Raw genomic sequence first — 23,450 nt, forward strand, 5'->3', positions numbered from 1 at the left:
GGCCCAGCAGTTATGGCTCTCTGACTCTAGAGCGCAGGCTCAGCAGTTCTGGTGCACGGACTTAGTTGCTCCGAAGCATGTGGGATCTTCCCAGACCAGGGCTCGAACCTGCAACCCCTGCCTTAGGCAGGTGGATTCCCAACCACTGCGCCACCAGGGAAGCCCAGGACAGCTCTCCTTGAGTCAGTTGTTTTAATTTCATTGGCCTGTAGCAGGAAGCACAGTGACTCTGGGCAGCCAGACTTTCTCCTGACACTAAACCCTACAGAGAATTGACTGATCAGTGAACAACACAGCAACTTTACACAGTGGGGTGATCTTTATGATTCTTCCTTCCCATGCTTAAAGGTGATAGGATTAAATCATACTAATATAGAGGCATTGCAAAAGGGAGCTAATGCAATGTAGTGAGGTGAGTGGCTTTCTGGTTCTAAAGTTCATAACCTCCTTCTAGGATCTTGGGCTTGCCCACACCTTCTGAGCCTTTTCGCATGATCTCCCTACTGTCTCCACGTCAACATACATCCAGTGACATTTATGTTGGATATGTATGTTCTTAGCCCGGAAGAACTCTCCCCTGAATGCCAGTCTCACAGGCCACTTGCTCATACATGTGACACTTCCCATGGGCTGCTTTGCATTGTTCTTGCCTTTCTTATCTCCTAAGACCCATCCCTCCATTCATTTCAGAGACATTTATTGAGTCTATAATGAGTTGAGCCCTGTGCTATCTCGTAAAGTCCTAGAGAACAGGAATCCTGATTTCTTAAAAAAATTTTAAAAACATTTGTGTGTGTGTGTGTGTGTGTGTGTGTGTGTGTAAGTTGACCCTTGAACAATATGGGTTTGAGCTGTATGGATCCACTTATATGTGGATTGTTTTCAATAAATATATTCTATGGTACTACCATACTGCATGATTTGCGGTTGGTTGGATGTGTAACTATGTATAAGGAGTGCCGACTGTGGATTTTCCACTGTGTGAGGGTTGGCACTCCAACCCCTGTGTAGTTCAAGGGTCAACTGTATATATATTTAAAGTGTACAATTCAGTGGCATTAAGTACATTCACATACAACTATCACCACTATCCATCTCCACAACTGATTTCTTTTTAAATTATGCTCCTGTATACTACAGTGCTTTGCATGTAATTGGTTTTCAACATAGGCTGTAAAATGAGAGAATCTGGGGTCAGCGATTCAGGGGTTGTATGATAGGAATCTTACAGATTTAGATGTTGAAATTTAAGGTTTCTTCTATACTTTCCTTTGAGACCTCTTAAGGTATTCAAGGTAGGATTTATAGCAGTTTATATAACAAAGTCTCAACGTTGGAATATTGTTCTTTTCTGGATGTAAGTAGTTTGATCAGGACCATTTTCCCACTGGGACCAGATAGGGTGTCCTCACAATCCAGGGAAGGTCACTAGCCATTCAACTGAAATTGGCCTGCAAGATGATATAGGCCCTTGGGGATGATTGGGGGTAGGATTTATCATTTATTGTTTCTGACAATAGAGTAAGGGATCTGGGTGATCCCGATTCTAGTGTCAACTCTGTGACCTTAGTCAAGGCTGTTACCTCGACCTCAGTTTCTCTGAGGTTCCTTTCTAGCTCTCACCTCCAGGGTTTCCTTTCTGGGCTTCCTCATACGAGGCTGGGGCTGTGTCTGCCACACCTGAGCCACTGCACTCTTTGAGGTGGAGCCTCTACAAGGGTGATCTTCTGCTTCCTCCATTCCTTGCATCATTGCTATGACACAGTTTCCCCTCTTTAGTGCTAGTCTGGAGGAAACTGTGGGCACTTAAGATGGGCTTTCCATTTGGAGTGTTATCTTATTTCATAAATAGTATGGGGTTAATTTTGTTGTTGAACATAAGTTCATGTGCCCGACAAACGGTGGGGCCAAATACACTGAAATGTTGGAGTTTGGAACAGAGAAAGGTTTGTTGCAAGGGCCATGCAGGGAGAACGGGTGGCTTGTGCTTAAAAGACTAGAACTCCCTTGATTGTTTTCAGGGAAAAGTTTTTATAGGCAAATTTTGGGGTGAGGGCTGCAAGGTATGTGACTTTCTTCTGATTGGTTGGTGGTAACTGGGCGGTGCTCCAGGAATCTTGTGCTGAGCCTTAAGTTCCCATCCTCTATCTGGATGGGGGCCTTAGTTCTTGCAGAAGAACTCAGGGATAATTGTTATGTGTATCCCTTGAGGAGGAACCAGGGCTCTGCTTTATCGCTTCACTATTGTTTCTTGACTGCTCCTCCATTGTTTCTGCGTTCCCTCCCTTCCCTAGTTAGTAACTGTTTGAATCTGACCTTTAGAACTCTGCGAAAGTCTAGGAGGCTGAAGCCTTTTTCCCACAAACATGAACCAGGACTCGGAAAGGCTTTTGTACCTGGGAAGGCCCTAAAGGGTCCTGCTTGTTTCCAGTTTCTCTTTAGAACTTCTCCTGCCTGTACCCACAGTTCTGTAGAGGAGGCAGGCGTGGACTGGTACGTTATGGGAAGAAAGAAATTGACCAGAATTGCTCAATGAGGAAGTTCTAATCTCGAGATTGCTAAATAGATGTATCTAAAAGTACTATCTCTCTTTAGTCCCTTGTTTCTGGGTAGGCAAGTGGCTTTCCCATACCTCAGCCAGGCTTTGCTTCTGGCCTGCCTCTGTTTCCCCAGCCTGGAATGCCCCCTCCTTTCCTTCTTTATTCCTGATAGAGATTTAAAGAGGAGCAGCCCAGTGTGATAGGCCACACACCCACCGCAGAAAGAGAGGGAGCAATTTGGGGAACCAGCCCCTGTTTTGCTAACCCCAATATGACTAAATAGGGTTAAGAAATGTCCTTGATCCTCTGAGGGTGCCACTTGTCAGAGATGAGTCTGGGAGAAGAAGAGGAAAATGGGTAGCAAAAAAGGTTAGATAGATGGAGAGCTTTACATATGTCACCTCATTTATGCCAGCGACTCTGTTGTGAGCGCTAGTCCTCCCATTTTAGAGGGAGGAAACTGGGACTCAGACACCTATACAAATGCTAGAGCCAGGATTTGAACACTGACTTTTCTGATGCCACAGCCTGTACTTCACCACAACCAGCTACTAAATAAGGGTTGGCTTGAATGTTTCTACTTTGATAGTTTCCAACAACTGAAATTTGTTTTCAACAAGTACAAGGTTTGTCTCTCCAACTCCCAGCACCCAGGATCAACACAGGATTATTTCACACTTTAGCCTAATGTCTTAAGTAATGACTTTCAAAGATCCCAGGCCGAAAGTGGTAAAAATGACCTTGAGCAGTGTTGACCAGAACATAGCCCATCATTATTACATTATTGACATGGTGGATACCAGCCAAAGGAGAGGGGGAGATGTTTGAGCACCCAGACAGACCTAAAGGTGTCAGTTTGATTAGTCTGGAATAGATCTTTGGAATTCTTAGTGTGTCATTCTAATGTGTAGCCAAGTTTGGGAACTATTATCCCAAGTGGCAGAATAGAGAATAGATGGAAATTATCAGAAAGTAGATTTATGTCAGATTGAGGAAAAGCTTTCTAATAACTAGAGCTGACCAACAGTAGAAGCTAACCAACTTTGAGAAGTGGTGAGCCTGTCGTGCTTGGAAGCATTCAAACCTAGGCCTGATGACTATCGGGGTGAAAGGGACAAACTAGATAAACTCAAATGCTATGTTCAGTGGGATTTTGAACTCACATTACCCCAAGATCCCTTCTAAGAGTTAGTATTTTTTAGCCATAGTCTTACTATGCTGTTTACATTTGGTAACATTAACGACATTCTCCCATGACTTTGCTCGTTCCTTGTGCTCCCTCCTTCCGGCTGCACTGTGAGTGAAAGTTGGAAGGATTATGCCAAGTTCATTTTCTTCCTTCCCAATCCAGGAAAAAGGTCTTTGTATGGAGACTGCTTCTTGTTTCTAACTTCGGCTTCCCTTGGCTACCCTTCACTCAACACAGCGGTTCTGACCAAGGCTAGGTGGGCCTCAGTGGTGTGTTTAGGAAGCTGTAACATCAGGTGATTAATCATCCTTTCCTGAGTGGCCCTAAGAAACTCAGGGAGGATACATCGTCATGCCCATCATCACGGCCCAAAGAGAAGAAGTTTGGGCCAAGGTGCTAGAGGTGCATTTTTCATAGCTGTCCCATATCCTTTCTCTTAGTCTCATCTGATGGAGAGGAAATCAAAGCACTGAGGTTATCCAAGAAACTACAGGGCAGAGAGCGCTCTCCCGCACTAAGAGGGTCCACAGGAAAGGTGACGGTGGTGGTCCTCAGGGCCTGGCTTTAGAGCCAGACACGTCGGTTTGAATCCTAGTTCTGACTCTCACCAAGTGACCTGTAAAACAGGGTTGTAGAAGTATGACAAAAGAACAAAGGAAGTCAAGTCAGTAAACCCATAGGATGGTTTCTGGCAGGTAAGAAATGCTTGGTAAATGTTTAGCTACTGTAACGATCATCGTCATCATCGTTGTCATCTGTCACTGAACACTGAAATATGATTATAATCTCTTGGGTAAAGGGCAACATGATTTGAGTAAAGTCTGACTGTTTTAACTTGTTAGGTTCTTTGAGAGTTAAGACTGGATTTCCAACAAGGCTTGTAGCAGTTTAAACATCAGAGTTAAATTAAGCATGGCTGCTGTAGAATTATGGCCATTCCACATTTGCTCTTTTGTGCTCGTGACCTCACACTCCAAGAAGTGACAGTGCAGCCTCTTAACGAGGCAGTACAGGCTTTGCTTTCCCACACAGGAACTCTCTTGCTTCCTTTGCAACATCCGGAGCCATCCATGGAGGTGGGGGTGGGTGGCAGTGAGGCCTCTGGACCTCTCTTCTCTTTGGGAAAGTAGTAATGTGGAAGCTCCAACTTAGTCATGTGTCAAACTCATGATAATGTCCAGAGATATGTCTGCTGCCTTCTGATCTGCCAGGGCAGCCCCATGGGCCATGCCCTCCACCGTTTGCCCTTCATATCTGTGTAGTAGGATGACTGGAATAGAAGATGGCCTTTTAGTGGACATGGCCAGCCTGAATGTGCTGTAGTGCCATTTGGCCTGTATAGACCCTGCTGTAAAGCAGAGAGGGGCGTTCATCAAGCAGAGCAGACAAGAGCACAGATGAGCTGGGCTGCCCTGTCCAGTCCTGGCTTAGCTTTTTGCACCTGTGTGATTTTGGGCATGTTGCCTTTCCCTTTTGGCGGAATGGAGGAGATAACACTACCTACCTCACAGGGCTGTTATGAGGATGAAATGAGTTAATGGGTACAAAACCTTGAAAACAGGTTTTGCTGAAGGGTTTGCTGTTATTACTATTGCCTCTGAGGGCATCTCAGGCTGTACCTGGACGTGGCTTGGCATTAGCCTCTGGTCTGGTGGCTGGGACTTTGTATGCTAGCACTGAGATGCGTAAGCCATAATGTAGTGTTCCTGGGCCAGCCCAGGCATCATTGGGTTTGGAACAGGAGGCCTCTGGGGTGATTTAAGTTGCCTTGGGCTCAGAGTCTCCAGCAATTTGTCTCCCACTGCACCAACAGGGAGAGAACTTGTCTGAGGCTGTATGCTTTTTCCTCCTGGGAGCCTCAAATATCATTAGGGGGGAGGCCAGCCTCCTCAGGAGCACCCTGGCTCCCCAGGATTGTAGGAAGCCCAGATCAGTGACCCAGCTTGGTGTGGGGGCTGGTGCCCCACAGCCCTAGGAGGCTGAGGCAGACAGTGGGCTCAAGGCAATCGAGGTGCCAGGAGCCTGAAACCAGGAAACAGAATTGATGGTTGGAGTCGTCCTGGTTTAGACCAATGGAGTTAGGTGTCTGCTGTAGCTCTTTTAAAAAAGCTGGCAGCAAGGGAATTTGGGGAAATCCTCATTTCTGCAAATTTAAAACCCTGCATGACAAGCAGTGGTAGTGGTCATCAGCCAAGCTTTGCCCTTGGGAATCCTGGAGTTTTGAAGCTGGGAAGACCAGGGTCCCTTCTGGTCCCCCAGTCTGCTGATGAGGCTGGGAGTGCCAGGACCACCACCCTCATACCTTGAGGGCACAGCTGTGACCTGGTCCAAGGGTCCTGATTCTACTCCTACCCTTTGTGGCCAGCAGCCTTACCTGTCCTGGACACTGCTGCCGAGAACGGGGATGTTGTGGAAACTTGTGCGCCTCCTTGGATGGATTTCTATCAGACCTTTTCCTTTTAGGAGAAAACTGGGAATATCCATAGGCGGGGCAGATGAGAGCTTTCAAGAAGCAGACTGTCTGAGGGGGACTCCTGTTGTTTTTCCTTCTCCTGGTGTTAAATCTGGGAAAAGTTCTTGTAAATTTAGGTTGGAAGCAAGATAAATGAAATGACTAGGGAGAGCTGCCTCTGCCTCTGAGGATGGGGGAGGTTGCCTTACCATGTGTATCGAGCCTCTGTTAATGTGTCAGGCAGTGTGCTAGGCTCCAGGGATGCAAGCGTGAACAAATAGTCATGGTTCTTCTTGCCCTTGGTGCTTATGATTTGGACCCTAATAAATATGTATTTCCAAATTGGGGATGGTGTTGTGAAGGGAAAAGTCTGAGTTTGCAGAAAAAACAGTGAAGCCTGATTGTTTTATTAGGGACAGTAGAGAAGGCCTCCGTGCAGAGAGGCCTGAAGGATTGGTAAGGGATCCGCAGATGAGGAGCAGGGTGAGAATCTATGGGGCCTGCGTGAACAGTCTTCTAGGCAGGGAAGGGCAAGTTGGGTGAGTTGGGGGACTGAACCAAGGCTGATCTGCACAAGGAGTGCAGAGGCACACAGTAAGATGGGGAGTGGGAGAGGCCTGGCTATATAGGTAGGGCCTTGGAAGGATTTAGGGTTTGGCGCCAATGGGAAGTCACTGAAAGGCTTTAAGCAGGGGAATAGTAGTCTGTCTGGGGATGGAAAATGGATGGAAGAGGGAAAAGTATTGTAGAACCAGGGATTTTATTAGTCCAGGCAAGAAGCTATGGCCGCTTGGCCTGTGGTGAGGGGTAATAGGGTTGGCATGACTGGCCTTACGAGTGTGGGGGAGGACAAGAGATGAGGGCCAGTAATGAACCCCAGCTCCAGGGATGTTGTCACAGGCATTTAAACTCAACCTTTCTGAAAAGAACTCTTCTTTTCCCTAATTGGCCTTTCCCCTGGTCTTTAACATTCTCCAGAAATAAAATTTAATTTTAATTTGTAGTTTATTTATTTTTTAAAAGACAAGTCCTGTCATAGAGTCTGGTTAAATGGTCTTTAATAATAACCTTCCGTACATAACAGATTTTATCCTTTTGAGGAGCTGAGTGATGTTCCATGATGTAGATGCGTACCGTAATTCATTTAACATATAGGTTGCTACTCTCATTTTCCTCTCTTTCAGGTTGACCAGTATCTCTACCACATGCGTCTTTCCGATGAGACCCTCCTGGAGATTGCTAAGCGGTTCCGCAAGGAGATGGAGAAAGGGCTTGGAGCTACCACCCACCCCACTGCTTCAGTAAAAATGCTGCCTACCTTTGTGAGGTCTACTCCAGATGGGACAGGTATTATACCCCTGGGAGAAGCCTCTGGGTGCTCCATTGCCTGGGAGAGATTTGGGTGACTTTGCCCAGGGACCCAAAGAACTATATACAACAGTGAAGGTTCTTTGGTTTCAAGCCTCAGAAGCCAACCCTTGTTAACTTAAGCATGCAGGGATTTGAATGGAAGTCCTGGCAGTCAAGGAGAAGTAAATCTTTGTCAGCCCTGCTGGGGTACTGCTGTCAACCGTTTGTTTCCCATCCATGTGCTGAGAAAGGCTGTTTGGCTCAGTTTGGGATTTTACAGCTTCACTGAGATTGCACACAATGAAAGTGATGAATAACAAATGTGCCTAATATGGTCACGGCCATAGGCCATGTCAATCACTCTCCGGGCCCATCTAACTGGCACGTTCCACAGACTTGTTGGAGAAACAGTGTGGTATAGGTTGTTCTAGACTGTGTTTTGAACTCCATGAATAAAGACTACTAGAAGTCCAAATAAACTTGGAAGAATGTGAAAGAGACATGGTACACATTAAGCTATTAAAGGCTCTGAAACTGTGCAATTAGAACCTGTCAAGCTTTGTGTTATCCCCTCATTTGGATACAGTCTATTTCATGATGCACTGCCCAGCAAGTGATTGAATTAAACTGGAGAAAAGGGACATGATGGAGACTGAAGTTGGAAGGTGGGTTGGGGCTAGATTCAGAAGGCCTTGCAGGCACACCTGAAACACTGAGTCTTTCTTCAGTAATAGGCATTGGGGAGTAACTGAAAGTTTTTGAGGGGTGTGAGCAGAAATGTATCGGTAATGCACATCATTAGCAGTTTATGCAGAACGGGGGAGGAGGGTGGTGATGGGTGGATGGTAGAGCACAGGGCATGGCCCTGGTGGGGTGTAGTGGGCGGAGACCAGAGAGGATTCAAAGGTGATGCCAGGGTGTTGAGCCCCGCTGCCCAGGGGTGGCAACGTCCGCAGAGAAGGGAAGGGAACTAAGCTGTGCCAGCACTTTCACACAGTTTGTTTCATTTAATCCTCATGACAACCCTCCAATTTTAGAGATGAGATACCTCTGGGGCCACGAGGGGTGAAGGGTGTGGGATGGCTACCTATATATAGAGGGTGAGAGAAAGAGCCCGGGGGCGGCCGCCAGGTTGATGGAGGAACCAGGAAGCACAGAATCTGAGAACCGGAGGGAGGACAGAAGTCCAAAGGGCTGGCTGGTTGCTGGTGAAGCATCTGTACCTGCTGAGAAACGCTGGGGAGGGGTGGGCGGGGCAAGGCACAGGACAGGGCTTGCTCGTTTGTACCACACGCCTTCAGTGTCTCCATCACGTCTGTGTCCCTGAGGCTTACTTGCGTGAGAGCCTTTGGGGACCCGTTCCTCTAACAAGATTTTGTACCTTTCTACAATTTCTAAAATAAGTATGTGTTTGCTAAAGCCTTGGAACCCAACGTTGAGGGTGTGACCTTGTTCAGGATTGTTCTGAGTGTGTGTGTCTCAGCCCTTCAAAGAGCTTCTTGAGGTGAGGGGCCTCCTCCAATTCTCGGATATCCCTCATGTGCCCTCTAGAATGGCACATTTACTATACCTACCACTCCCTCTGACTGGCAGCCACACCTGCTTTTACTGTTTTTATGACATTCTGTTAAATTTACTAGCTCCTTAAGACCAGGGACCTTGTCTTTATTTCAGGCACTAGCACTAAGCAAGTATCCTAAATATTTTCAAAATATATATTATGGGCTAACAGCTTTTCTGAGCATCTACATGTAGTAACTTATTTACTTTTCAAAAAACCCTCTAGGGTAGGTACGAATTTTAAGTACTTTTTTTTTTGTTTTTTTAAAGATGAGGAGTTGGGAGCCTGGATGGTCAGATAACTGGCCTAAGGTCATATAGCTAATGAGAAGCTGAGTCAGGATTCAAACTCATATATGCCAAACGCCAGGCATCAAGACTGAGCTTGATATATTATGTGTGTATGTGCACGTGTGAGCCTGTACAGTCAGCACCAGAGGACGCATATGCTCAGTGGAAATTTTTTGAAATGGGTTTGGGAGTGGATGTCTGGCCTGGATTATAGGCAGGTGAGTAAGTTTGTTGGGGAGAACTAGGTATGGGGGCCAACTTTTTCTATTCTCATTGTTTTCCTGAGATTGGAGCATGGAGACCTCCCACTGCCCTCTTAGAGTTTGCATCCGTTGCTGTATTGTGTGGTCATTAAGTCTCTTTCTCTGACCTCAGGCCAGAGTCCTTGGAGCCTGTCTTTGTCCCACCTCTACCCACAGTGGAGCAGCTGGCATGATTTTGGCTTCTATGCATTTGAGTTGCCTGGACTGAGGACAGGAGCCAGAGGCTGACTCCTGTAGGCTGCTTCTTGGGGTGGGGGGGGGGGTCTGGTGCAAGACTTATCTGCCTGACCTTCTTTCCACACAGAAGCAGGGAGATTTTACATGACTTTTGTGATACCCAGAGTACCTCTTTATAACCTCAGATTCTACAGTGTAAACGGAGACAGTGTGTGAAAGGAATACTGTGTATTGGGATGTTTTATTTACTTAAGCAGAGCAGGTGCCCCCTAGAGTACTAGAGACCAGACTGTAGGAAATGGGGTCCCCAGCCCTTTCATTCCTCATTTGCTGGGGGGTCTGTGGGCCAGCTCCTCATCCCGGTTCTCTGGGACTCAGCCTTTTCTCCTTTGTAAAAATAAGAGGTAGATCCAGCAGTCCTGGTCTGTTCTACACGTGTCCTGGAGCTAGTGTGTCAGTGTATTTACGCACAAGTTCCTTGACTTACTGTAATGAGGGAAAAACCCTTTAATGTCCATCAGTTGGGCACTGGTCAATTAATGCAGAAAACAGTCCTCTGCAACCCATCATAAAGCATGAGATAGATTTATGTAAATTCATATTCTGTAAAATCACGTGTGTGATTTTACAGAATATATATATACACATATAACTATATATGTGTGTACAGGTGTGTAAAGTCTCAAGGATACGTACTGAGCTATTGGTAGTGTTTCGCCAGGAGTGTGAGGTTGGCAGTGACTAGTTAAGTTGAATATATATGTATATGACAACTAGCAATTCTACTTCCAACTATACCTTGAACAGATTCCCATATGAACCCGAGGAGACACGTCTAAGAATGTTCATGGCAGTGCCGCTTATAATGACAGCATATTAGGAACAGTTTATAGACTGTGCATGTGAAGGAATACAATATAGCATGTCACAAAAATGACCATGTATAAATATGGATACATTTAAGAAACAAAGAGTGAAAAATTGCAGAAAGACATGTACCTCATAGTAGTTGAATGTTATTTTAAAAAAACCTCTCCAAGTAATGCTATATGTTGCTCATGGACACACACACATCCTAAATTGTTAGGATATAAGCTAGAAATGTGTACCAGATACATGATAGGGGTTGCTTCTGGAGAGAGAGAAAGAAAATGGAACTGGGAGGGGAACATGAGGGAATATAATTGAAAGTGTTCAACATCAAGGTTTTGAGTTTTATATTTCGTTAGTTGGGCTGTGTGTTATGGAATGTGGCAGCGAGACCAGTACCTTCTTCACTAGATAAAGCCTTGTCAAAAGTGAACATTCTTCTTTTTATTGGCACCCAGTAAAGTGCTGAGAGGAGAAACGAGAGAGCAGTTGTGTGCAGGGACCACTGCCTTTCCCCTGGACGGGGTCACACAGCCTGTGAGGCTTGGCTAGGGCATCTGCTTGCCAGCCAAGGCCGCAGTCCCGGCACTGTTGTCGCTGTTGGTGACTGTGCTTCTCTTCTATAGAAGGCTAGAGGCCTTGCTCACGTGGTGCCTGCACCAGGCTAGCCTTCCTCAGAACCTTGCTCAGCCCTTTCCAGTGTTACTTTTTCATATCTGGGAAGTTAAACCTCAGATCTAAACCTCTGCTCTAAAGGGACTTAGTCAGTGGCTCTCTAACTTTTTTGGACTACATACTCACAGCAAGAAACACATACATATGAATGTTGATATACAACCAAAACAAGTTTCAGGAACTAATGTTTATTCTTGAATGTGACAGATCTATTATCTTCTTTTTTTAAAAAAAATTCATTTCATTCATTCTTGGCTGTGTTGGGTCTTCGTTGCTGCATGCAGGCTTTCTCTAGTTGCGGCGCATGGGGGCTACTCTTCGTTGCGGTGTGCGGGCTTCTCGCTGCAGTGGCTTCTTTTGTGGAGCACGGGCTCTAGGCGTGTGGGCTTCAGTAGTTGTGGCATGTGGGCTCAGTAGTTGTGGCTCGCGAGCTCCAGAGCTCAGGCTCAGTAGTTGTGGTGTACAGGATTAGTTGCTTTGCGGCATGTGGGATCTTCCGGGACCAGGGCTCGAACCTGTGTTTCCTGCATTGGCAGGCGGATTCTTAACCACTGCGCCACCAGGGAAGCCCCAGATCTATTATCTTCTATACTTTAAAACTGTCTCTAGTCAGGTCCTCACTAATCTCTTTTTTCAGCTTGCAGTGTGAAAGCCACTGTCAAATGCTCCTTACCCAGTTTTGTCCTGGTCAGACCTTGGTAAAATTGGCTATTTCTTGTCAGGGGTGAGAGGTGGTTTCAGGGCAGTGTGTGGTGAGGAGTGAAGATCAGAATTCTAGGTTTAAAAGGGTTTGAATTCAAGCTGTGTGCTTTAGAGCAGTTCATTTATGCCCTATTCCTCCATTTTCTCATTTGTAAAAAGAAGAAACATCAGAGGGTTGGCTCTCTGAGAATTAAGGGGGAATCGGTTATGTTACCTTCCCATGTGTGTTGTAAACCCAGTCCTATGCAGCCACGATGGCAAGACTCACAGCCAGCACCGATTTTACTGAGAGAGGGTGAGTGAATCTCCCCGGTCCTTTTGATTGGAGGGAGCAGGTGTGAGGGTTCATCCCCATCGTTGGAGGCCCTCCCTGCATTTTGGAGCAAGGACCAGGTTCCAGCTTTCATAAATCAGGTCTCAGCTATTTAATGGTAATCAAAGACCTGGTAGAGAATGTGGGAGAGACTTCAGGAAGTTTCAGGCCATTTGTTTATGATGGAGGCTTCCATTACACACATGAAATATGAACTTCCAAATTATGGTTTGAGTTCTCTGTGGAAGGAAGAGAATGTCAACAGTCAGAGCCCTGTGGGGGCTGATTTTAAAATATCTGTGCTTTGTAAACTGTGTGGACCATGCAGTGCAAAGAAACATAGTTGGCACAGATAAAAATGAAAATGTAAGTGGTTCAAGAATATCTTACTTAGGTAACTGAATTTGGTGTCAGCTGGTATGTATATAAAAAATGCTCCTTATTTGTTTTTTTCTCTAAGACAGTTTAAAAAAGTTAAAAGAATTGTATAATGAACATCCATATACAGACTACCTAGAGTCTACATTGATATTTTAACTAGATTTGTTTTATCACACTCCTCTATCCTTCCTCCCATCAGTCCCTCTTGTTTTATTTGAGGCATTGCAAAGTAGATTGCAGAAATCAGTTCCTTTCAACCCCAGAACTTCAGCAGGCCCATTATTAACCAGAGTTCAATCTTTGCTCTTTTTTCTTTTGATGTAAAATTTCGTACGAGATGCAAATCTTAAATATCATCTGATGAGTTGACAAATACGTATACCTGTTTAATACAACCCCTATCAAGACAGAAAACATTATCAGCCCAGGAAGCTCCCTGCTGCACCTTCCCAGGCAGTCCCTGTCCCCAACCCCCAGAAGTAATCACTGTTTTAAATTTTCCACATGTATTTGTTTTGCCTGTTCTAGAACTTCCCATATATACAATCATATAGTATTTACTCTTTATGCAAGGCTTCATTTACCCATCAAAATGTGGGCTTTATCCATGTAGTGTATATCAGTAGCTCCTTTTTGGTTGCTGATTTCGTGGTGTGATTGGAATCCTATATGACAACGAATTCTATGGCCACCTGGGCTGTTTCCAGTTTTTGATGAAAGCTACTATAAACATTCTTGCACAAGCTTCTTTGTGGACATATGTTTTTGTTTTCTTCCTTTTCTTGAGTAAACAACTAGGAGTGGAATTTCTGGGTCATAGGGTTTGGGATGTGTTTAATTTATAAGAAACTCCCAGACCAAAGTGGTTTGAACTTTGGTTTCCAAAGTGGTTGAACTATTTTATACTCCCACCAATGCTGTATGAGAGTTCCACTTGCCCCAATAATTATTGTCTGTGACTCCCCCCACCCTTTTTGTTTTGGGCAGTGCAGAGTTGAACAGAGAAATTGTTTATTTGTATCTGTCGGGAATCTCACCATCTTGACCTCTCCGTAGGCAGCCCTAACCTAAGCTGGACTATGCATGTGATTGCAGTACCAGCCCCAATCACAGCCCTTGTCAGGGGGCCCATTACACACATCACAAGGCATCTGGCTTTCAGAGGACAGTTCCATCTTAAGAGGAAATGCAGGAATAGCTGATATCATTTCATGAGCACCCATGATATCTGTTTATGGAAACAATCTGTTTTACTCTCCATGCAAACTCTACAAGGGAGACATTTCCAATTTAAAAATAAGGCACTTGGGGCTAAAAGAGATTGCCAAGGTCACCCGTGTACAGTTAGTGGCACAGTTGGACTTTAAGCATAGGTAGTCTTGACTCCAAGGCCATAAGATTCATGCTTTACATTGGCGCATGTTGCTGAACAAAAGTTTCTGGAGCAAATCAGATTATTACCTTTTAAAATTGACCATAAATATGGATTGACTTTGTACCATTATAATAACAAGCTCAAGTAGACCCGACTAAAAATCTACAAATATTCCAGCATTCCAAGTGATTTATTTATTTCATAAATAATTTACATTTTTAACAAATTTTTTTCTCCAGCGTTCCAATATAGAAAGAAATTATCTTTGTAGTATCCTCATTGCCCTCATTGTCTTGGCGAGATTGTTCAGATATAAGCATGTCTTAAGGCAGAGTGAGATGAAGCCTTTGCTGTATCGATCTTTTGATACTTCCCCACTTCCATGAACTGTGAATTATTTTTTGCAGGTGAATGTATCTCTACCCTCTAGCTAGACTTCGTTCCCTCGAGAACAGGGAATGATGATGATGACGATGATCGCGATAGTTTTAAAATGTAGGCTTATAAATGCCAGGTACTATGCTAAGCACTGTATCTGAACCACCTCATTAATTCTCACAGTGATTCAGTGGTAGACACCATAAACCCTGTTTTAGAGAAAAAGAAACTAGATTTAGAGAGATTAGGCAACTTGGCCCAAACTCACATAATGGGCAAGTAGAAGCATTGGGATTTGAACCCAGCCATCTGTGTTCCAAAGCCTGGGCCCTTAGGCAAGGATATCATTTATCATCATAAAGGAAATGATACTAGGTCATATAATGCAAGTACATGATATGATAGAGAGAGACTAGGCTGGTGATAGGGTGCATGGAGGCTGGTAAAGGGGCCCTTTACCCTGAAAGAGCCCTTATCTTGGTTGCTCAGCATTGTATCAACAGCTGTGTAGTGGGGACATAGATTAATAGCTTGCATACGTGCAAATTAATAAGTGGATTTATATGGTGCCTACAATATAAAATGAAGATTGTATTGATAAGTAGCCTCCATATAGTGGTAACTGGAGTTTATTCAACATTTTACATATGCCAGGTATTGTGCCAAACACCTTATGCATTCATTGCATTGATTCTTGACCAAAAACTGTGTGTCTGTGTGTCTGTGTCTCTGTGTCCTGGCGAGTGATGGGGAGGTGCTGGCTAGACAGGAGGTTATTACTGTCCCCTTTTAACAGATGATGAAATCTGAGTATCAGATTTCTAATAATTTACCTGTATTTATATGGCTAATACATGTTAAAATGGGATTTGAACCCATGTCGGCCTGCCTGAAAATCTTCACACACTCAATGCCTACACAGTATTGAGAGATAATCATATTTTAATCCTTTGAAGAGTAGTTTCACATCTGTGGAGCTCGTATAACATTTCTCTGTGAGTGGCACGTATTTTGAGCTTAAGAAACATTTCCTGAGTATAAAAGCAGCAGGGTGGTGCTTTCTGATGGTGTTTTGGGAGTTTTGGGGGGCACTTACAAAGTGGTATGTGCTCCAGGCCCCTCCCTTCAATTGAAGCAGCTTTATGTTTCTCTGTTTCTACATCTTGGCATTCAGCATCTTGTTGTTGTACTATAATGGAGTATCCGAAATCTTGGAACTTAAAAAGGGGCTGCCAGAGGTGGTAGTGACTGTGGTGTTTCCAGGTACTTGGGAAATACGTGCCTTGAAACCTGTGTCTGGCAAAGTTAGTTTTGCTGGATTACCTACTCAAGACCTAGAGATTTTTAGTTGTCCTCTCAATTGGAGTCCATGCCATACATTCTTAGCCATCTGTCGCGGAGTGCTAGCAGGCACTATGGCACCTTCAAGGATCCTCAGAGCTCTGGGAACGCTGCATCAAAGCTACTTGTTTAAAGGAGGCTTCCAAAGAAGTCCATTTGATCACCTGAAGAAGCCCTGCCCAGGGCGAGGGACTGGGCTCCGGCTCTAGCCTTAACAAGGCAGTGCTCTGCCACTTCTGAACACAGTTGCCTTCGACAAAAGGGCACTGCTGCTTAAAAATGCAAAACAAAACCAGACCTGTTCTGTTCCCAAGTCATCCTTTGTGCACTGGTTGGCACACTGCTCTGAGCTCCTGATGGGAGGAACAGGTGGTGATCTATTTTAATTAGTGGCAAATACCTAGTGATTGAAAATAGACTGTTGGGAAATGCGTCTGGCCCTCACCCCTCACAAATTGCTTGGACATTGTGGGTGGGTGACTTGAATAATGCTGGAGTTATGGCCTGCTCAAATACATTACTGATGTCCCATCAACTGAGATGACAGTGACTATCACGTTCAGGTGGTTACTTACTTAGATGCCATTTTAGTCCTCTTTAGCCTTTCCCTGGGACAGGTGAGTTCCCAGGAGAAACTGAAACCCCTTTATCTCGCTGACCTTATGTATTTGATAAGAACCTCACTGAGAGTGGGCAGAGTGGTAGTCCAGGATGGGAAATGAGTCAGCAAACAAACTCTGCCAGAGGGAACAACTTGAATCCTTTTTTTAAAAATAAATTTATTTATTTATTTATTTATGGCCGCAGTTGGGTCTTCTTTACTGTGCACAGGCTTTTCTCTAGTTGTGGCGAGCGGGGGCTACTCTTCACTGCGGTGTGCGGGCTTCTCGTTGCAGTGGCTTCTCTCGTTGTGGAGCACAGGCTCTGGGCACGCGGGCTTCAGTAGTTGTGGTGTGCGGGCTCAGTAGTTGTGGTGCGTGGGCTCAGTAGTTGTGGCTCGCGGGCTCTAGAGTGCGGGCTCAGTAGTTGTGGCGTACAGGATTAGTTGCTCTGCGGCACGTGGGATCTTCCTGGACCAGGGCTTGAACCTGTGTCCCCTGCATTGGCACACGGATTCTCAACCACTGCACCACCAGGGAAGCCCAGCAACTTGAATCTTAACCATTGGGTAATTCTATGGAGGGTGGCAAGACCTAATACTCCTATCGCCAGTTCCTCTTGACTATGAGTCCTTATTTCCTTTTCTTAAAAAAAATTTATTTATCTTATTTTTGGCTGTGTTGGGTCTTCGTTGCTGTGTGCGGGCTTTCTCTAGTTGGGATGAGCATGTGCTACTGTTCGTTAGGGTGCATGGGTTTCAGTAGTTTTGGCTTGTGGGCTCAGTAGCTGTGGCTCACAGGCTCTAGAGCGCAGGCTCAGTAGTTGTGGTGCAGAGGCTTAGTTGCTGTGTGGCATTTAGGGATCTTCCTGGACCGGGGCTCGAAGCCGTGTCCCCAGCATTGGCAGGCGGATTCTTAACCACTGCGCCACCAGGGAAGCCCCGTTATTTCCTTTCGATAGAGGGTTGTTACCTCTTCTTTTGTCTGCTTTTGGAGGGGGATGTTCTTAATTAGGAGAACCTTCATCAGAGAGAGATTGGGGAGTGTCCAGTGAGGTGGGAACGGAGGTTTGGTATAATTATATGAGACAGCACCAATTTGCGGCTACTGAAAAAACCTGCCTCAAAAAGCCTTAGTAGGTCCTGGGTTCCTTTGGGCAGAAGGGTGTGTCACCTCTTGCCAGTGGATGTGTGTCTGCCGCCTCCCACTCAAGTTTGAGAACATTTGGCCCAGAGGGATGGGCCAAGTTACTGATAAAGATTAGGGCATTTTTGCTTTCTTTTTCATCACTTTATGGCTTATTTGCTTCCATCCTGGATTCTGCGTCAGGTAATCCTCAGCTTCCAGGAACCAGCACCACGAGAGATATGGGTGAGGTGCATAGGGACTGGCACGGGTGCTGGGGTCAGATGAACTTGGGGTCAAATCCAGCAGTTATCTTAACTAAGTGACTCAGCTTCTGAACAACAGTGTCACTTCCTTTGCCACGCAGGCTAGCTTAGAGCCTGTGGCAACCTTTAGGTTTTATGCTCTTGGCATCGATAATGAAGAATTCCTTTCTTTTTTTTTTGTTTTTTTTGGCCACACCACGCGGCTTGCAGGATTTTAGTTCCCCAACCAGGCGCTGAACCCGGGTCCTCAGCAGTGAAAACGCGGAGCCCTAACCATTGGACCACCAGGGAAGTCCCAATAATGAAGAATTCCTTATTTGAGGATTTACAACTTTCTCATGAGCAGCCTTCTTGCTCACTGCAGTAGAAAACTTTGCTAGAGAGCTAGACCTGGATTTAAATCTTGGTTTCAGTTACTTGACCTGAGCCTTAGTTTTCTTATCTGGAAATTGGGATCACGATGTCCAATAAGGTTGTTGAGGATTAATGAGATAATGTTTATGAATATCACACAACATATTTTTCTTCTTTTAAAAATATCTACATGGTGGGCCTTAAATTAACTAAACCTCCTCCACACCTGCCTCTGTCTTTCCATTGTTTTATTGCCACAATAATCCAGATGCAAGTGGAAAAGTCTGAACTGTGTCCCAGAGACAAGAGAGATGAAGACAGGGTTCTGGGCTTCATTTTTTTCAAAAAGTCACATAAGAAAATATAAGATGAATTTGATCTTTTAAATAAACCTATGGTGAAACCTTGCTTCTTTTATGTTAGCAGTGGTGGTGACAACATTTAGAAGTAACTGGAGAGATTTAGAAAGGGCAGTGAAGACAAATATCCAACTGGAGAAAGATAATTGCAGATATACAACCAACAAAACTAGTTTCATTAATATGCAAAGAGCTCTTTTACGTTATTAAGAAAATAATAAATATATATTTTTAAAAGACAAAACATTTGAGCAGAAAATTCACAGAAGAAAGAATTCACAATGCCAGTCAATAATTCAAAATGTCTAACCTACACAAAGGAAAGAAACCAAGTTTAAAAAATGAGCTGCCACTTTGACCTGTGAGGTTGGCAAAGATTAATTGTACATAACATAGGACACTGGTGACAGTGACACCCACCTGTTGGTTTATGTGGAATTTGGAGAGAATTTTTAGGAAGTTAATTTGCTAATATCTTTGGTAATCAAAAACATAAATCCTTAGAACCAGCAATTCAAACTCTTTTCTTAGAATGTGTCAGTTAACAGTCTTCCCTGTTTTTATAATATAAATGTATCTAAGGACACTCAAGAAATGTTAATAATGGTTACTTTTGAGGCATGGAGAAGAGAAGAGATGTTTGCTTTTCATTTTTTCCACTTTTGTACTGTTTGAACATTTTAAAAATCACATTAAAAATGTTTTCTAGACATAACAGCATGCTTAACAATAAAAGAAATCTTACCTCTGGTCTTATGGTCTCCTCAAATATTTTGTTTAATAAATGAACCATCAATAAGCAGATACAATATGAGATGTTTTCTTAATACATTGCCTCAAATACCAAGTATACTCATTCAGCAGAATGATCTCGCTGGACCTTACTGGGCTGTCTGCCCTGTGGCTGTGTACTTAAGAAACCTGCCGTAGACATGTTCTCCTGCCCCAGAGCCTCACTCCTGCCCGTCCAGTCTGACTGTCCCAGGCCCATAGATGCCATCCTCCTTCACACCACATCACACACTCTCTGCTCTGGGCTTCTGGGGTGTCCCGGAAGGTTGACAGTGTAGGTAGGACCTGGGCCAGGAGTAGGATAGGAGTAGGTAGGGATACGAGAGGAGCTACATAATCAAAGGAGTAATAACAGTGACAGCAGCAGCTGTTTATTGATGGCTTACAGTATACCTGTATATTCACATAATGTGTTCTGTATTTCATGTAAGCGCATGACCCCTGGGAAAGTCAGCATTATGAACCCTGTTCTGCAGCTGAGGTGACACGCTCAGAGAAGCCACACAGGTAGTGAAGCAGCTGAGCTGGAATTCAAAGCAAAGCTTGCTGCCTCTCTGTGTGAGGGCCTCTCATGGGTGGTGGAGAGGCAGGCACTAGGGTAGGGGTCCATCCACTGTCCCAAGGGGTCCCCTTAGGATTTAGCTCCAGGAGTCATGATGCTGGGCCTGCCTCAGAGATATTGGACTCTGGAAGGAATGAAGTCTTTGGCTATGGTAGTTGTGATCATGTGTGTTTGTGGAGGGAGCATCAGGGAGGAGGGATGCAGAGGAATGTCTGACCTGGCGCAGTCTGAAAAGAATGACATTCCTTCCTGGGAACGGAGTTATCAGCAGCACCGTATTATTTGTGGTTTCCCTTCAGTCCATCAGCAAATACTGCAAACGCACCATTCTTGATGGAGCTGTCCTCCCCAGTGAATCCAGCTGGGCTGGCCTTAAATCATGACCAACCAGGGGCAGCCTCGGCAGCCTCAATCCCCCACGGTTGCCGATTCAGCACATTCATGTGTCCCGGGGCAGAGTGCTGATGCAGGCAGTTCATCTCTGATTTGCCTTTTCATTCCCCATGACAACCACACACAGTTTTCCCTACAAACTGGCTGACGTCCTACTACCAGGGGAGGCTCAGAACTGAAGTGCCTGGAAAAGTCATCCATGGCCACAAGAGGGGCAGTCTCCCCAGATGGGATTGAGGTTACCCAAGCTATATAGCGACTGTAGCTAGAGGGCTGGGGGGACCTCCAGATGCCCCGGAAGGGACGGAAAATTAGTACCCCTGAGGAGGAGTGCTAAAGTCACCGGAGAAGATTTCAATGGCTTTCCTTGGACAGGTTTCTTCAGTCTCACCTGAAGAAACATTTTTCAGTCTGAGAGGCAGTCCTAATACTGGGCCTGGGAGACTTTTTTTTTTTTTTTTTTTATGCGTTACGCGGGCCTCTCACTGTTGTGGCCTCTCCCATTGCGGAGGACAGGCTCCGGACGCGCAGGCTCAGCGGCCATGGCTCACGGGCCCAGCCGCTCCGCGGCATGTGGGATCTTCCCAGACCGGGGCACGAACCCGTGTCCCCTGCATCGGCAGGCGGACTCTCAACCACTGCGCCACCAGGGAAGCCCTGGGAGACTTTTAAGTGTGGGTGTCAGGCAGTGTTTGCCGAGAGCCTGGATGGAAAGTTTCTAGTACTTATTTAGTGTGTCCTGAGTTCTTGGCACTGTGCTGGTTACCTGAGGCACATTATCTGCTCTTCCCCTCACCTCAACCCCATGAGGTATGATGTTCGTCCTCTAGAGATGAGGCAGCTGAGGCTCAGAGGCTCAGGAATTTGCCACGGCCAAAATGTGGCCGGGGTTCTGATGCAGGTAATGTGGGCTCCAGAGCCAGTCTCTGTATATTGTTACCAGCAAGCCATTGTTGTGTGGAGGCAAGTCCCCACGGAATGTCGGGTGAGTGATGCCCACCCCAAGTTGCCCCTCTGGACCGGAAGGACTGTGTGGGTAAGTGCCCTCAGGGAGCTGGGCAGATACAGCTTTTCTCAGGGCCAAACAGTTATTGCCGCTGAGAGGAAGTGGGTCAGAATAAATCCTTGTTTCATTTAGTAAGAGCGCTTCCCTGACCATCCGATCCATTCTCCCTTACTTCAGTGGCAAGTCTCCCATCAGGAAAGTGGCAGAGTGTTGACAAACGTGCCAACAAGTGAATCCCCCCGGAAATAATCATGTATCCTTCAAGAAGGTGTGCGGCAGGACATTGGAAGACTGGTGGAGCAGTACTGGTTGAAGAGGCTGCTGAGGGGACGAGCCCGCCTTGTTCCCCAGTCCTTGCCTGCCCCGCTGGGCCCCAGCACTGGCTCTGGCCTCCGAGCCTCTTCAGCACTTCCATTCTGTGCTGTAAAATGGCGTGTGTCCCTGTAGCCAGTATTATCGTCTGGAATCTGGACGTTTCCTATTCTGCACTGCTTATTTCCTGGAGAGACTGGACTGTGCCTTCCTGGTGACACCTGAAGATCTTGACCCACTTGTGTCTGTGGTGTCTCCTTCTCCCCACTCTGCCCCAGCCTTGTGGCTTGTCTGAGTGGCCTGACTCTTGTCTTATATACTCTTAAGTCAGCACCTGGGATCTTTTATTGGTGGGGACACCTACTTGACTTATTTGCTAGGCCTCTTAATTTATAGCCAGCTGGAGCCCATTCCACTCCATCATGTGACCCTCATCCTGCCGAGAGATGTTGCTGTCACTGTATACAAACATAAAAGAGTACATTTTGTTCAGGGATTGCAATTTGGCAAAAGGCCCAGGGGGCCACAAGCTTGTAGCAGCGTGCTGGGTGTCCTGGGGCCATGAAGAACAAAACTGAGGCCTGGGGGACTTCCCTCATGGTGCAGTGGTTAAGAATCCACCTGCCAATGCAGGGGACATGGGTTTGAGCTCTGGTCCAGGGAGATCCCACATGCCACGGAGCAGCTAAGATTGTGCACCACGACTACTGAGCCTGCGCTCTAGAGCCCGAGAGCCACAACTACTGAGCCTGCATGCCTAGAGCCCGTGCTCCGCAACAAGGGAAGCCACCACAATGAGAAGCCCGCACACCGCGACAAAGAGTAGCCCCCGCTCAATGCAACTAGAGAAAGCCTGTGCGCAGCAACGAAGACCCAACACAGCCAGAAATGAATTAATTAATTAAAAAAAAAACAAAAAAAACCCCCAAAAACCTGAGGCCTGCTCTTCTGGTGCAGGACTTGATGGGCCCTGTGAGTTTGATGGGGACTTGGCTGAAAGCCCTTGGGAAATAGCTCTTGTGAGGGGGTGGGCACCCTATCACTGGATGTGAAACTGTCTGATTCTTTACGTGAATTTTGAAAGTAATATAGAAGTGTTTAGCATTAAGAAAAAGAATCAGACAATACATAAAAGTGTGTAGAAAAAAGACCCGCTGGCCACCCCATCACCCAGAGATGACCAGTGTTTATGGCAGGATTCTTGGGTTTTAAGTTTTGGTCTCTGTGAAACAGTTATAACTTGTCTTTCCCGAACTAATAGTGGTCCTTCTCGCTGCAGAACATGGAGAATTCCTGGCTCTGGACCTTGGAGGGACCAACTTCCGTGTGCTTTGGGTGAAAGTAACAGACAATGGGCTCCAGAAGGTTGAGATGGAGAACCAGATCTACGCCATTCCCGAGGACATCATGCGAGGCAGTGGCACCCAGGTATGACCCATTTCTTGGGGTGGCCACTGGGGCTCTGGGCCCCACAGGAGCAGATACTGCTCCTTCTCTGTGGTCTGGAGGGAGGAGATCTTGACTGAGGCTCAGATTCCCTGTCCTCTCTTTGCTGGGTGATCCCTCTCCATGCCTGGAGGCTAGGTTGCGGCGGGGGGGGGGGGGGGGGGGCCCCCCTCCATCAGGAGAGGTGCACATGGCCAGAGGGCAGGGAGTGTGTGCACAAGGCCCCAGGGTCTGGATGTGCTTTAGTGGGAGGGATTTTGATTTTCCATCTCATTTGGGGTGTGCTTGCATGCACTGGTTATTGAGGAAAGCCTGCTGCCAGGAGGCTGGGCCAGTATACCTGGACACCTATGGTTAGTGTCAAGAATACACGGCTGTG

The 23,450-nt window shown here is 45.9% G+C and overlaps 1 protein-coding gene across 1 annotated transcript in view; it reads left to right on the forward strand.

Annotated features, from left to right (window-relative positions):
- Window positions 1–23,450, forward strand: part of HK2 (hexokinase 2) — a 61,779-nt gene that overhangs the window by 12,601 nt on the left and 25,728 nt on the right. Inside the window, exons 2-3 of the mRNA XM_032652283.1 lie at window positions 7,366–7,528; window positions 22,905–23,053. Coding sequence (XP_032508174.1) covers window positions 7,366–7,528; window positions 22,905–23,053 — 312 coding nt within the window. The remainder of the gene's footprint in view (window positions 1–7,365; window positions 7,529–22,904; window positions 23,054–23,450) is intronic.

This window comes from Phocoena sinus, chromosome 13 (assembly GCF_008692025.1).
Source record: "Phocoena sinus isolate mPhoSin1 chromosome 13, mPhoSin1.pri, whole genome shotgun sequence".
Taxonomy (NCBI): domain Eukaryota; kingdom Metazoa; phylum Chordata; class Mammalia; order Artiodactyla; family Phocoenidae; genus Phocoena; species Phocoena sinus.